The sequence below is a fragment of the Apus apus genome, chromosome 2 (assembly GCF_020740795.1).
Source record: "Apus apus isolate bApuApu2 chromosome 2, bApuApu2.pri.cur, whole genome shotgun sequence".
NCBI lineage: Eukaryota > Metazoa > Chordata > Aves > Apodiformes > Apodidae > Apus > Apus apus.
In genome coordinates this window covers 31,911,500-31,926,722 of record NC_067283.1, presented here as the reverse complement: position 1 = coordinate 31,926,722, position 15,223 = coordinate 31,911,500, and the positions used below count along the sequence as shown (strand labels likewise).

At 41.7% G+C, this 15,223-nt stretch overlaps 1 protein-coding gene across 1 annotated transcript in view; it reads left to right on the top strand.

The window, feature by feature from the left end:
• The window catches only part of MACC1 (MET transcriptional regulator MACC1), a 38,663-nt gene that overhangs the window by 17,518 nt on the left and 5,922 nt on the right, over nt 1–15,223 (top strand). Inside the window, exons 2-3 of the mRNA XM_051609336.1 lie at nt 8,761–8,872; nt 11,012–13,050. Of these exons, the coding sequence (XP_051465296.1) occupies nt 8,761–8,872; nt 11,012–13,050 (2,151 nt within the window). The remainder of the gene's footprint in view (nt 1–8,760; nt 8,873–11,011; nt 13,051–15,223) is intronic.

The following is a 15,223-nucleotide window of genomic DNA, read 5'->3' as shown; positions in this document are numbered from 1 at the left end:
ACATCAAAACTTAACTACACATTCTTGAAAGCTTCTGGAAAGCAATATTCCCAAATGTAAAGTTTATAATTGAAATTAAATGCTCTAGCCCTTATGCTTACTACAAGCAATTGTAGAAGCAGATGTGTGGAATGGAAGGAAGGGTATGTGCCTTCTTGAGGGAGTGTCTATGGTATAGTCATTTTTGCTTGCATAGTGGTCCCCAACTGGGCTATAAAGCAGTCAGTTCTGGGTTGTGCAGAGCTGAGCAGAGCCTGTAAAAACCTATCTGTGAACTTGTGGAAATCTACTGAGAGGATGACCCACTTCAAGTCCTGTTTTTGTTGTGCTGAGACTATTAGCTCTACCCTTTAAGGCTGGCTGAGACAAAGTATTATGAGCAGTGATTCCCCCAAGCAGTGTGGACATCTGTGAGATCAGCAGAACACTTAAACCCTGAGTTCAGAAAGGAGTGTGAATGGCTCTGCAGTTCCCACAGAGTGATAAATCTTCAGAACTTTGAAAAAATAGGTACCAAATTTGGCAATTATTTAACAACAGGGAAAATTAGCAGATATATAAAAAGAAAATGCTTTTCTGTCATTATAGGCAAAGTGACAACAGGATCATACTAAAGCATTAAATTGCTGCCAAGTATTAGTAAATTCAGAAATACAGGGACGAGATCTCTAGAGGTTGAACATTAAAAGCCATTTCTGTCTCAGTTTAGAATGAGATACAGCTGCATTTCCTTGACTGACTCACACACAGCAGGCTAAGGGACTTTGTCAAAGACTTCCTCTCTTCAACTGCAGGTTTTGTTTGCTCTCCTTTCCTGTCACTAACTTCGGTACCACAGTTCAGCCCTGTAATCAAAGATTGGTAAACTTGTGTCCCACCACCTGTCACCAACTCTGAGCTGTGTAAAGCTGTCAAAGGCCACAAGTACCAAGGGACTGTTAAAATATAGCCTATTACTGTACCTAATATTTAGCTAGAAACAAGCTAATCTTGGGAGAAGAAGGCTGTTGTTTAGATTTGATGATGATGTGTGGCACCTTCCTAGGCATCTCTCTTCTTTGTATTGTTTTCTCCTTAGAATTCCTGTTCTCTCTATTGCATAGAATTTAAATAATTCAATATACTCAGTATTTGGTCACATCAGGAACACTGTATTTAACATTCTGGTGAATATACTTTTCTCTCTTCAGAAATAAATTTGTAAAGGAAGTCTAACAGCCCAACTTATATAATTACCAAGTCATTTTTCCCCATGACAGCTAATAGTGAGCCTGAGGAATGAGGCACATCTCCATCACCTGCTTGTATTCCTTGTTCTGTCTTTGCAAATGCATAAACCTCATCCTCCGGATAAAAGGGGCCATGAATCACTGAATAATGGTATGGCTGAGTGGCAGTATCTTTCTAAGGTGCAGGTAGGAAACCATTGGGAGACTGCCACAGGAGAGCTCTGCTGTTAACACAACCTGCTTTTGAAGAAGGCTGAATAGGTTTAAGATTGAATGAAAGGCAAATTGCTAGTTGGGGTGTTGATACTTTAAAAACACGAAGGAATGTGTTCTCTCTCATTTTTGAGGGCAAAGGCAGTGGGCAAGTGTTTGCTTTGGGGCTTTTTAAATTTTCTTCCTTACCACTATTTTAAGCACAGCAGGGCATGTTTTCTTTGGTAGAGAGGCTGGAAAGAAAAAAAAAAGTGCATTTGAATTTTGAAAGACCTTAAAAGACCTCTTCTTTAAAAGAAGAGAATTATGGAGACATAACAGGCAGCAAAAAAGCCATTTGCAGCAAATCTGCCTCCTGACTTCTGTGAAACTGAACTTTCTACCTAAGACTTTTGTCTTCCTCCAAAGTGTTTTTATTTCCCTGTGTCAGTGCTGCAACATGCCTGAAAGCAGCACTCTGGGTCCTGACCTGAGTCCCCTGCTCTATGGGTCAAGCAATGCACTCCAGGCTTGAACAGCAAAGTGCACCTTGCCAAATCTCTATTGCCCTCATACTGAAAATGTTGCTTCTCTCTGCAGTTGCTCAGGTTCACTCTCTGGTCAGCTCCATAGCCAATCTCTTTCCAACCTGCTCACTTCTTCATTCCCTGCTCATTTCACACTGTGAGCTGACATACCATCACTCAAATAATTCTTTGCACCATCAAGCACTTGTCAGTTTACATCCTTCTTAATCAGTAGCTACACCAAATGAAAAGCTTTAGCTTGTTTCTTCCTATACCTAATTCCCTCTTTTCAGCAAAAGGGTTTCATACCTTTCCCCTTCACCACTGATCAGCATGGATTTATATCCCACATGCATTGATCTTTCTTCTCTTGTTGCTGATCTTCTGTATTTGTACAGGTAAGTCACTAGCTAATAGTTCCATCAAAAGTTTCATTTGGGATGCTATTTTATCACAGAATGTGCCCATGGAAAAGGATGAGCATTGGGTTTTATTATTTTCCTTGTCTCATACAAAGGCACTGGGGACTTATGCATTCCTAGCATTAAGGCTGCAACACAGGAGAGACAGGACCCAACCCTGGTGTCTGATCATGTAACTGTTCAGGAGGAACACATACAGCCTGGTACTCAACAGCATGTGTACAGCTTGTCCTCAGCATTTCCTACATCCCTTGACATGTTGACCAGATGTGGTCATCGTTTGCCCAGAGACGTTTATATCTCATCCCATCTCTCATCCTCTTCTTGGCTGGCCTGAAGACTTGTCTCAACCACAAGGGCCCCCTCTTCAAGCTCTCACACCAAGGAATGCCTCTGAGAGGGGGAGGGCTTATTTTTGACAGTGGTTTTCCTCTTCAGTAACTGCTTTTTCTGTCTTTGTGCCAGGCTAGTGGTGAAGGTTTTAAGGAGTTCCCAGAGGGAACTTTTAGGAAATGGCTTGTTCTATTTGCAGAAATTCTTATAATTTATAAAACTTCCATATGCAATCTTGTTGTGTCTCTGTCAATATACTCCCACTGTGCAAAAAGATTGTTATTCTTTCTCTCTCCCTCCTCTTTCCCCCTGGGTTTCCTATTTTAACCTCTGTACATCTACTTGCAGTCTTGTGCTTTTTCTTCATTCTTACTGCCTCCCACTTCAGGTCTCTGGCTGCAGCGAGTGCCTGAGCCTGGCACTGGTAGTAGAGGGAGCCAGTGGCACCGTGTGTGTGCGGTGTGAGCAAATCAATGATCTCCTCAGGCAGGTGGTTAGACTGACAGAGGAGGCTGAAAGACTTAGAATCATCAGAGAATGTGAGAGCGAAATAGATTGGTGGAGCCAAAACCTGAGGCAAGGGCAGAAGGAAGAGGTGCTAGAAGAAGTGACGGATCCCCTCCCCTCCTGTCCTCAGACAGAAGGAGAGAACGTGAGGGACATGGAGGAATGGAGGGAGGTCCGTCCTCGGAGAGGCAAGAAAAAACCCTCCCAACTCCCTCCACCCTCCGAATTGCCCCTGAAGAATAGGTATGAGGTCTTGGAACTTCAGGGAGAGGAAAATGAGGCTGGAGTGACAGATTTGTCTAGTGAACTGCCTAGGACTTGTCGCTCAGCTCCACGACTTAGGACTTCTTCAACTAAGAAGGAAAGGAGGGTAATTGTGGTGGGAGACTCCCTTTTGAGGGGAACAGAAGGGCCCATCTGTAGAGCAGACCCATCCCACAGGGAGGTCTGCTGCCTCCCTGGGGCTCGCATTAGACATGTTAAAAGGAAACTCTCTAGTATGGTAAATCCATCTGATTACTACCCACTGCTGATTTTTCAGGTTGGTAGTGACGAAATTATTACAAGAAATGTAAGGGCAATGAAGAGAGACTTCAGGGCCCTGGGACGGCTAGTTAGGGGGTCTGGAGCACAAGTCGTGTTTGCCTCCATACCTCCTGTAAGAATGGGTGGAGAGATAAACAGGAAGAGTTTACTTATCAATCAATGGCTACGAGACTGGTGCCAAAGGCAGGGCTTTGGTTTTTTTGACCATGGGCTGCTCTACGAGACACCTGGCCTGATGGTGGCAGGTGGGATGCACCTGTCCCAGAGGGGGAAAAGGCTTTTGGGGCAGGACTTAGCAGGGCTCATTGAGAGAGCTTTAAACTAGATGTGAAGGGGGAAGGGGAGAAAACTGGGTCTGTTAGGGACAAGCGCAAGAGAAACATACCAGGGCCTGAAGGGGGGTGGTCTAAGGAGGATTTGGTCCCACCAGTGTGCTCTACTTGCTTCCTGAAATGCCTGTACACCAATGCAGGCAGCATGGGGAATAAACAGGAAGAGTTAGAGGTCTGTGTGCGGTCTAAGGGTTATGGTCTGGTAGCAATAACAGAGACATAGTGGGACAGCTCACACGACTGGAATGTGGCCATGGATGGCTATGTGCTTTTTAGGAAAGATCGGTCTTTGAAGCGAGGTGGTGGAGTTGCTCTTTATGTGAGAGAGCAGCTAGAATGTATCGAGTTTTGTGCAGGGGCTGATGAGGGGCAAGTTGAAAGTCTGTGGGTAAGAATTAAAGGGCAGGGTGGTATGGGTGATACAGTTGTGGGGGTCTACTACAGACCTCCTGATCAAGATGAGGAAGTTGATGAGGCTTTCTACAGGCAGCTGAAAGCAGCCTCACAATTACAGTCCTTGGTCCTCATGGGAGATTTTAACTACCCCGATATCTGCTGGAAGACTTACACAGCCAGCCTTTCACAGTCTAGGAGGTTCCTCCAGTGCATTGACGACAACTTCTTAATGCAAATGGTGGATAAGCCGACTAGAAGAGGAGAGCTGCTGGATCTTGTGCTCACCAACAAGGAGGGCCTTGTTGAAGCAGTGGTGGTCAATGGCAGCCTTGGCTGCAGTGACCACGAGATGGTGGAGTTCAGGATCCTGTGTGGGAGGAACAGAATACCCAGCAGGACCAGAACCCTGGACTTCCACAGAGCAAACTTCGGCCTCCTCAATCAATTGTTAAGGGAAGTCCCATGGGACAGAGTGCTAGAAGGTAAAGGGGCTCAAGATAGCTGGACAACATTCAAGGACCACTTCTTGCAAGCACAGGATCAGTGTGTCCCAATGGGTAGAAAATCTAGTAAGGGAGCTAGGAGACCAGCGTGGTTAAAAAAGGAACTGCTGGGCAAACTCAAATGGAAAAGGAAAATCTATAGATCATGGAAGGAGGGGCTGGTTACTTGGGAGGAATATAGGACTGTTGTCAGAGAATGTAGGGAGGCAACTAGGAAAGCTAAGGCCTCCTTGGAACTTAACCTTGCAAGTCGGGTTAAAGACAATAGAAAGGGCTTTTTCAAATACATAGCCAACAAAACTAATACCAGAGGCAATATAGGCCCACTGCTGAATGAGGTGGGTGCCCTGGTGACAGAGGATATAAAGAAGGCAGAGGTGCTGAATGCCTTCTTTGCCTCTGTCTTTACTCCTGCAGGCTTTCCCCATGAGCCCCAGTTTCTTATAGCCCCAGTAGAAGTCAAGATAAAGGAGGAGTTTGCCCAGGTAGATGAGGATTGGGTTAGGGATCAGTTGCGTAATCTGGACATCCATAAATCGATGGGTCTGGATGGAATGCATCCAAGGGTGCTGAGGGAGCTGGCGGAGGTCATTGCTAGTCCACTCTTCATCATCTTCGGTAAGTCATGGGTAACAGGAGAGGTGCCTGAGGACTGGAGGATAGCAAATGTCACCCCAGTCTACAAGAAGGGCAAGAAGGAGGACCCAGGTAACTATAGACCGGACAGCCTCACCTCCATCCCTGGAAAGGTGATGGAACAACTTGTCCTTGGCACTAACTCTAGACATATCAAGGAGATGGGGGTCATCAAGAGCAGTCAACATGGTTTTACCAAGGGTAAGTCATGTTTGACTAACCTCATAGCCTTCTATGAGGAAATTACTAGGCGGATAGATGATGGTAGAGCGGTGGATGTGGTCTATCTTGATTTCAGTAAAGCATTTGACACCGTCTCCCACAGCATCCTTGTAGATAAGTTGATCAAGTATGGCTTTGATGATCAGGCAGTGAGGTGGATCAAGAACTGGTTGAAAGGAAGAAGTCAGAGAGTTGTAGTCAATGGGGCAGAATCTAGTTGGAGGCCTGTGACTGGTGGAGTCCCTCAGGGGTCGGTACTGGGACCGGTGTTGTTCAACATCTTCATCAACGACCTGGATGAGGGTACAGAATGTACCCTCAGCAAGTTTGCTGATGACACCAAGCTGGGAGGAGTGGCTGACACACCAGAAGGCTGTGCTGCCATTCAGAGAGACTTAGACAGGCTGGAGACTTGGGCGGGGAAAAACCTGATGAAGTTTAACAAGGGCAAGTGTAGAGTTTTGCATTTGGGGAAGAAAAATGTCATGCACCAGTACAGGTTGGGGGCTGACCTGCTGGAGAGCAGTGTGGGTGAAAGGGATCTGAGGGTCCTGGTAGACAGGAGGATGACCATGAGTCAGCAGTGTGCCCTTGTGGCTAAGAAGGCCAATGGCATCCTGGGGTGTATTAGAAAGGGTGTGGTTAGTAGGTCAAGAGAGGTTCTCCTCCCCCTCTATTGTGCATTGGTGGGGCTGCATCTGGAGTATTGTGTCCAGTTCTGGGCCCCTCAGTTCAAGAAGGACAGGGAACTGCTTGAGAGAGTCCAGCGCAGAGCCACAAAGATGATTAAGGGAGTGGAACATCTCCCTTATGAGGAAAGGCTGAGGGAGCTGGGTCTCTTTAGTTTGGAGAAAAGGAGACTGAGGGGGGACCTCATCAATGTTTACAAATACGTAAAGGGTGAGTGTCAAGAGGATGGAGTTAAGCTTTTTTCAGTGATGACCAGTGATAGGACAAGGAGTAATGGATACAAATTGGAGCATAGGAGGTTTAAGGTGAATATCAGAAAAAATTTTTTTACTGTGAGAGTGACAGAGCACTGGAACAGGCTGCCCAGAGAGGTTGTGGAGTCTCCTTCTCTGGAGACATTCAAAACCCACCTGGACGCCTTCCTGTGTGATGTGCTCTAGATGACCCTGCTCTGGCGGGGGGGTTGGACTAGATGATCTTTCGAGGTCCCTTCCAACCCCTATGATTCTATGATTCTAATAGCAGAAGCCACAGAGAGGTTAGTCTTGGAGTCTGGCTTTTACTACTACCTGAAATCAGAACTTTTAAGGCCGACATCTGAGATTTCTGGTAACAGGAACTTGAAAATCCATACAGCCCTGTGGCAGAGAGGCTAGGTGACAGTTGGACTTAGCCTGATTTTACCCTTTGTGTCCTGCCTTTGTGCAGATCAGCACCAGAACAGATTGTTAGCTGAAGGTAGCTCTTGTGGGAAGAGAAAAAAGTACCAATTTACATTTGCAGTGGAAAAACCAAAACATATCTTAAACCATGGCAGTGAGCAATGGAAACAGCTGGCTTCCAGTTTCTATTCAGTAATGCTTTGATATAAGGTATGCTTGCTTTTTCCCATAACTCACCTAGTAGAACTGTAACTGAAAATTCCTTTTTCTCACTGCTGCAGTAAAACCAGGCCCAGTGCATCTTTTTATTTTTTCCCATTTTAAACGTCATTAGGCAAGATCTGCTTAGGCTGTAGGTGCCTCTGCAGAAGTAACAGGCTGCAATATTTCAGACTCCTGAACAAAGCTCATTACTGTATCCTGTGGATGGACCCAAAAAAACTTTTGGCTTTTTGACCTTTTGTTTGTTTGTGTTTGTTTGTTTCTTTCCCCTCAGGTTTGTTTGGGTTTGTGTTTTTTTTGGTGTAACCATTGATGTATCCATTGCCTGTCAGCATTCATACCCCACTAAATATAGGATCAGTAAGAGGATTCTGGGAATGTTACTAAAAGATCTCTTGGTTTATAGCACTAATTTAATGAGCTCTCCTGCACAAAAAAGGTCTAAAAGATTGTATTTCCTCCAGGGACACAGGAACTTTGGCATGTAGGACATGCAACACTGCCTTGAAGACCTGAAATCCCTCTTTCTGGGCAGCTGAAAACAGCATTAAGCAGTGGTACCTGGAGAGGTACATTCTCCTGGCATTTGCCTCAGAGTGATGCCCCTCCTGTGTGCCCTTGCAATAGGTTTGCTGTTGACCCTATTTAAAGCACAGCATCTTATTTACAGCTCTTGTGTAGCCCAGTCCACATGTGAACTGTTTCAAAACTAAACAGAACTTCTTGTAACCAGAGCAAGGAAGAGGAGAGACCTGAATGTTCTCTGTTGGTTGCTGTGCTGGCACAGGCCCTGCAGAAAGGTACTTTAAGTCATTCTTGTACAGACTAAAAGGAAAATCTGACCTGATGTTCCCTCAGGGAAGAGCATAAGGAGAATAATGAAACAGAAAGGGCTGGCAATATTTTATGTTACTTGGCAAAGGAAGGAACAGATCCAGTTCTTCCCCTTTTATGGTTCTAGTAAGCTTATCTGAAAACAGGAATTAGGGTTATTTTTTTTAAGTTGTTTTTCAAGACCTTCTGAAAAGAAATTATGATACAACTGGCTCGGTTCCAATTGCAAGATGTTTAATTATGTGAGTTACTGGACTTCACTATGGACTGAGGTACTGTATTGTACTGCAGCTTTAGCATCTGGTATTTTTACTGTAAATTGGACAGTAAGACTCGCTCACGATTGTGATGCTCTTGGGCAGACTCCATGAATTTACTCAGAAACCATAATTTCACATTTTTTCATTTATGTCACATTACAGGAGCAAAGCTCAGTTATTCTGCAACACTTTCACCTTTTCCAAAATGCACAGTTGCTGATGTGTTACATGTTTAACTGTTTCCTAGGAGAACACTTCCAGTAGTGGAACAGACTCCCTAACCAGTGGGGAGATTCCACGAAGCAAGTCAGAGGGGACTTTGATTGATGTGGATGACAGAACACCATCAGACAGCTACAGTATGTCTCTTCTGCTATTATCTGTACTAAGGCTTTCCACCTAAAGTCTGTGTTTCTGCAACACGCTCAATACAAGAGCTATAGCTACTCTGTAAACTTTTTTTTTTTTTTTAATTGCTTGTGTTTTGCACTATTCAGGCCATCATACATGTCCCTGGAGTCAGAATATGAGGACTTTTCTCCCCTAGGAGAAATCTGCCATATAAAAGAAGTCCCCAGTCTCCTGCTATAAGAAATGTGGGTCAGGCAGGTGGGGAGGAAGAGGTGAAATCATTAACCTTACATGGGGTTGAGATGGGGAAGAGGGAGTTCTTAGCCAAACTACGTTAATTTAAGGCTTTAAGAATCAGGAAAGAAAGGTAATTTTGGAGTTAGCCCAGTTTAAAAACTGGTATTTCAGCAAAACTGATTTAATGCCTATCTTAACCCAAAAACTAAGAAAGCTTTCCCTGTCACAAGGTAGGCATTATCTTAGTTTCTTTTTCCAGCAGCAGGTGTGAGTAATGGCAAGCCTGGCACTTGCTGTGTGAGTTGGGGAGCAGGAATTCTTTCCTCACTAACCTCCAGCACTACATTAATCTGTGCTGTTAAATCAGAGTAATAAATTATCCAGCCTAATGACTCAGGCTTTGCCAGTTTTCTGCACAGATTTTTCACATAGAAACATGCCTTTTAGGATGGAGAAACAAACAAAACCCCTAACAAGTCTTTTGGGATTTTATTTTTTAATAGATAGTAATGATCTGACTGTAATAGCATCACAGTGCAAGGAAATCTTTTGGCCTGAAGGTAGAAACAAAAGGACTATTCAGCTTGTACTTAGCAGCATAACCCTGTCTGGTGGCCCTGGCCAAGGCTGGGTAGCCGAAGGGAAAGAGGCTGTCCCTGGGCTGGCTCCCCCTCAGCAGCTCACCTGGAAGGCTCTTGTCAAGAAAATGTTACAGCCTTGCAGATGGGTGGCTGGGAAGCAGGTAAATTCCACTTCAGTTCTTCTAAACTGGGTTTTCTGGAACTTGGGAAAAGCTTAATGGTTTTGGCTTCTTATCATAATTCACGGCAAATGAAGCAAAAAGAGATGTACTAATATATCATTCTTGCAATTGAGCAATAATTAGTAAGCCTGGAGATGGAAGGAACCATGGAAGGTGTAATAATTAAGAATATAGATATACTGAAAGAACAGAAATGCTGAATTTTCCCTCTAAAATTAAAATCTTTACAAAGATTACACAGAAGGGATGGTATAACCTCTATATGTAGAAAAAGACCAGCAAACAGAAGTAATACAAACTCTTAGTGCAAATATTGTGGATACTCTATTCATTACAAGAAGTGTGAGTCTTAACCTATAAAACAGCTTCTATGAACAGTTGTTAATATAAAACATAAGGCCATCTTGTATGCAGAACAAACATACATTACTGTTAATAGTATTTTTATTACAAAGCGCATTAAATATCACTTACCCACCCCTGTGTCCATTTGAGTGCAACCTCTGAAAAATTAGTAGCCACAAAAGCATTTCTCTCCAAATTTCAGATTGCACAGGACCTCAAATTATACCAATTATTTTTTTTAAATGGAAAGCTAGTATAACAAATTCCACATACACTGAGATAAATTGTAGAGCATCCTGTTGCCACGTAAATGCATAATCACTAGAATGAAAAGGAATCCTGAATAATGCACTTTTCTGTACTGTCTCCATTGTTCAATAAAAGAAACAGTAGTTGTTTAATCTTTGCAGAGAGTTAAACACAAAGGAAAGAAATCCATGGCATCTTGTAAGAGGCCAAAGATTACTGGAATTTAAGGGTTCGAACCTTAAGGGATGTTAATGTACTCCTTGCCAATTAATAATCATAGGAGTTGATAACAATCAACACCCTGTGGAAGATGCTTTATAAGCTTCAGCACTAATTTATTAGCACTATTTCTATTAACAAAGATTCTTAATGTATTTAGAAATCAATATTGATACTTTTTAAAAACCTGAAGAGAAACATATACATTATCTGTAAGTATTTTAGGAGGATAAATTTAGTCACCTGTTAGGCTAACAGACTGCCAATTGGAAATGAATGGAATGTCTCAAGTCTCTGTGCTCCAGGAAATGTTTCTGTTTTTTCTTTTAAACAGACTTCAATGAAAGTAAAGTGGCTTTGGACATTGACTGGTCTGATGTATTCAAACATGCCCATGCTGTTTCCAAGACTAATCCTTTCTGGAATGAACTGTCAGCCTCCAACCCTTTTGTACATGACATAGCTGAAACCAACAGAAACAAAAATAATAAATACCTTTCAATCTTAAAAGAAAAGCCCTATTTGTTCACTAAAGTTTCTAGCAACAGAGACTCTTTGGCTTCCTCAGGTGATGAGCTAGATATTGATTGTCTTTTAAGAAGGACTTCAGCAAGAAGATCTGGACGATCCAAGAGTGTCTCTGACTTCCTGGATATTGTTGATAACCAAAGATTTAATTCTCACAAGACAACACCTCAAAAAACTTTAGCTTCAGAAGTGACACGGCTTCAAAATGACCGCGAAGCTTACAAGATGGCTTGGTTGAGTCAGCGACAACTCACCCGATCTTGCCTAGATTTAGAAGCCATGAGCCATAGTCCTGGATGGGCACAAACACAAGCTACAGACATTCAGGTAGTATGTAAACTGAATCATGAAGGGGGTTCAGTAAAGCTACCCGACTCAGATATCAACATTCACATCCCTGTGGGTCATGTATCACCTGGTGAATTCCAAGAGGTTGGTTTAAAGGCTATCCTTAACCCTCCATCATCATTTAACAATGAGCTGTCTAGCACTGTAAGTCCTCTTATAGAACTTACACTGAGCAACCTCAACACAAGGGAAGCCATTTTCCTAGAGGTGAAAGTTGCGGCTAAAGTGAAGAATGATCCACTCAGCCAAGTTATGAGTGATATTGTGTGCTTTTTTAGTCACAATAAAGAAGGGCCTTTTAAGAAGCTAGAGAATTGCTACACTTATCAGGATACCATACAAGTGAAGCTAACAGATCTAAGTCACATAATGTATGCAGTCATTGCTGTACAAGCAAACAAAATCCAGCCTCCTGCCACTACTGTCTGGGACTATATTCACAGGACGGTCTCAGTTGGAATTTATGGTCCCAAATATATTCACCCATCTTTTACAGCAGTTTTCACAGTCTTTGGTCATAACTACATTCCAGAAAAGCTCACAGTTTGTGATATTAAAAAGAGGGGGAAAAGTATGCCTCCGGTTGTGTTTCAGCTGTGGGGAAAACATACATTTCTGCTTGAGAAGCCACAAGATCTAAAAATTTCTTTGGTATCCTGTGATCCAGATTTTGAGGTGAAGATGGAAGACCAAAGCAAAAATATTAAAGAGGAGGAGCTGAAAACTGGTGAAATGGTCCGCCAACAATTTCTGTTTTCCATGCTAGGATGTAGGGAGATGCACTTCTTTGTTTTCCTTGTTCAGATTAAAGTCTTAAAAAGTAGCCAAGTAATGCAGTTCCATGTTACAACTCCTGATCCAGCTCCAAAATTAAGTGGAATTATCAACAGGCCAAAGCGATTGCAAAACCGCAAAGAAATCAAGTCTGCGCCTTTGCTTTTAATACCAACAGTTAAATATCCAAAGTTTCAAGATAAAATTTTGAGTGTTAATACTTATGGGGTGGCTTTGAAAACTGTCTTACGCCAAAATAAGATTGACTATTTGCTAGAATATTTTAAAGGGGACACAATAGCACTTCTTGGTGAGGATAAAGTAAAAGCCATTGGACAAACTAAAATAAAAGAGTGGTACGTAGGAGTTCTCAGAAGGAAGATTGGCCTTGTACACTGCAAAAATGTAAAAGTGATTTCCAAAGAACAAGCGATGGACACTGCTGATAGTGAGCTAACAACCAGGAATCTTGTTGAACAAATTGCATTGCCATTCAAAAAACTGACTTACATCTACTCAGTAGTTCTGTCTACAGTATCAGAGAGTGTTTATGACTGGAGAGCTTTGGCTGAAGTACTAGGATATTCACATATGTCTTTGGAAGACTTTAACGAGGCCCACATTGATAAAGAATCAGAGAGAGTTGCACACGTTGTGAAGAGGATGAAGGAAGACTGCCATGCTAACAAAAAAAAGAGACTATTTCTTTATGAGCTCATTGTTGTAAGTATTGCATGAACTAACTTGGTTATTGGGAATGCATTGCCAAGCAGCTACTCAATAGTAATATGTGAACAAGAAAACATGGTCCTGCACCCTTGTAAGAATCTTTCCAAACCTGAACATAAATGGAAAATACATCCAGACTCTCATGAATAATAGCACTTTGATGAAATATTTCTAAACAGTGACCTGCCAATGCTCCAGGAGCCTTGCTCATTTAGCAGTTTGACTGGGTTGACTTATTTTGTTTTTAATCAGCCATGGTTGAAATAGTTTTGTCCTGTGTCATGGAATTCATCATTCTGAATTGCTTCCATGAGAAATTCCCTTTATGAAGTATTTAGTAACCTTATAGTGTAGAAACTCAATTATTTATATATCTTGTGTACCCTAAGGTGCTTGCCTAAGTTTGCTTCATATTTTTAAAGCAAGGAAATCCTGACACTCATGTCGAAGACAAGATTTTCTATTCACATATGGAAACTTCATAGTCAAGGTTGTCAGAACCTAAGGACAATATTACAAGTATCTCAGGACATATTTCCATGGCCCTCATTTGTAAGCCACTGGACAACTTCTATGTGATTCAGCACTGTTCCATGTGAATTAAAAGTGTTTTTTTTTCTAAATACTTCCAGGTAATTGGTTGCATTGTTAACCATCTTAATTTTTATACAGATCTGTGTGCAAATTAATTTGGAATTAATAATTACCCTACACTGTCCTTGGCTCTGGCTGAAAAGTCTACCAGTCTACTTAGGGTCAGAAAAGAATTCACTTTCTCATATGAAAATAAAGTATCCTAAAAATGGGTGTTTAAGAATTCATATTGTATCCTTTCATCTAAAGTCTTTTGACTATCCTGAGTTGCAAACCTGAACAGGGTTTACTTCTCATAACTAATCCATTCCCTTTGAAGTGCTGACAGCAATTTCAGCAGGATCCTGAAATTCTGGTAGCAGTGACCACTTGAAACTCTTAAGACTGCATTAAACTGAGTGAAATAAAACTGAGCAAGTATGAAGTACAGTTTAGTCTGCTGTGTCTCTGTACAAAAAAGGGGAGGTGGAGAGTTAAAAGGGAAAATGATCCAAACTTTAATACAGTGAAACAGAGTTCATTACAGAACAGGAAAAAAGTGGGGCATAATTAGATTAACAAGATGTCCCATTTTGTTGAGGTGTATATGATTTTGAGCTATGAAATGCTATTGCAGGTCCCTGTCTTTGTCAAGCTAATCTTATAGCTAGATATTATCTGTGTCATTTTCTGGTAGAATTTACTGGTTATTTCTTTTAATTAATCTTGTATTTTTATGTTTAATAGGGTTCTTCATTATCAGAGCAAAGGCAAACTGGACAACTTTGTCTCCACTTTGCCAAAGCACAGGGGAATTTGGTACTGTACACTATAGCTTCTCACTACTGTGCTGACCAAAAGTTCAAGTGTTAGCAAATGACGATTTTTAGGGAAAAAAGTTTTGCAATTGAAATGCACAAATGTCTGATTTCTACAGAAGTGCTTCCTATTTTATTAAAAATTTGTATCTAAAACCAACAAAAACATCCAGATTTTGTTCTAGATCTTTCAGAGAAAAAGTCAACATTTTCAGTGGAACATTTTGCTGTTAATTTGCGGAGAAGAAAAAAAAAACAACACCATTTTGCTCATTAGCTCTTACCCAAACAAATAAAGGGGAATGCGGCATACCTGCCTTTAAGGGTTTCCCTCCTGGAACCATTTTGTTATGTTTGCATTTCTGCTTAATGCTCTGCAAATATTCAGGTCTATGGGAGGAGTAAATCAAAAGGTGCTGGCCAACGTAACCAATTCTTTTCCAGAAAAGCAGTAGACAAAGGACCACATCTTAGTATAATAGTTCTCTAACTTAATTTTTAAGTTTCATGTCATAATTTGAAGAAGCTACATTTGATGTCCCAAATATTTTTGTTGGAGAAAAGTATTTTTCATTTAGGATTTTTAAGCTTGGCAGGATACATGTCATATTGGAATGCTGAAGCACCTAAATGCCAGCTTAATTTTTTCTTAAGCTTGTGGGCAGTTTTCCTTCGAAACTGTTGGAAATGCCTTTACTTAGGAAAGAAGTTACATATTTGTAAGAACACACAATAGACAAAAAGCCTTCCTGCCTTCTTAGAAATGCAGGATAGTG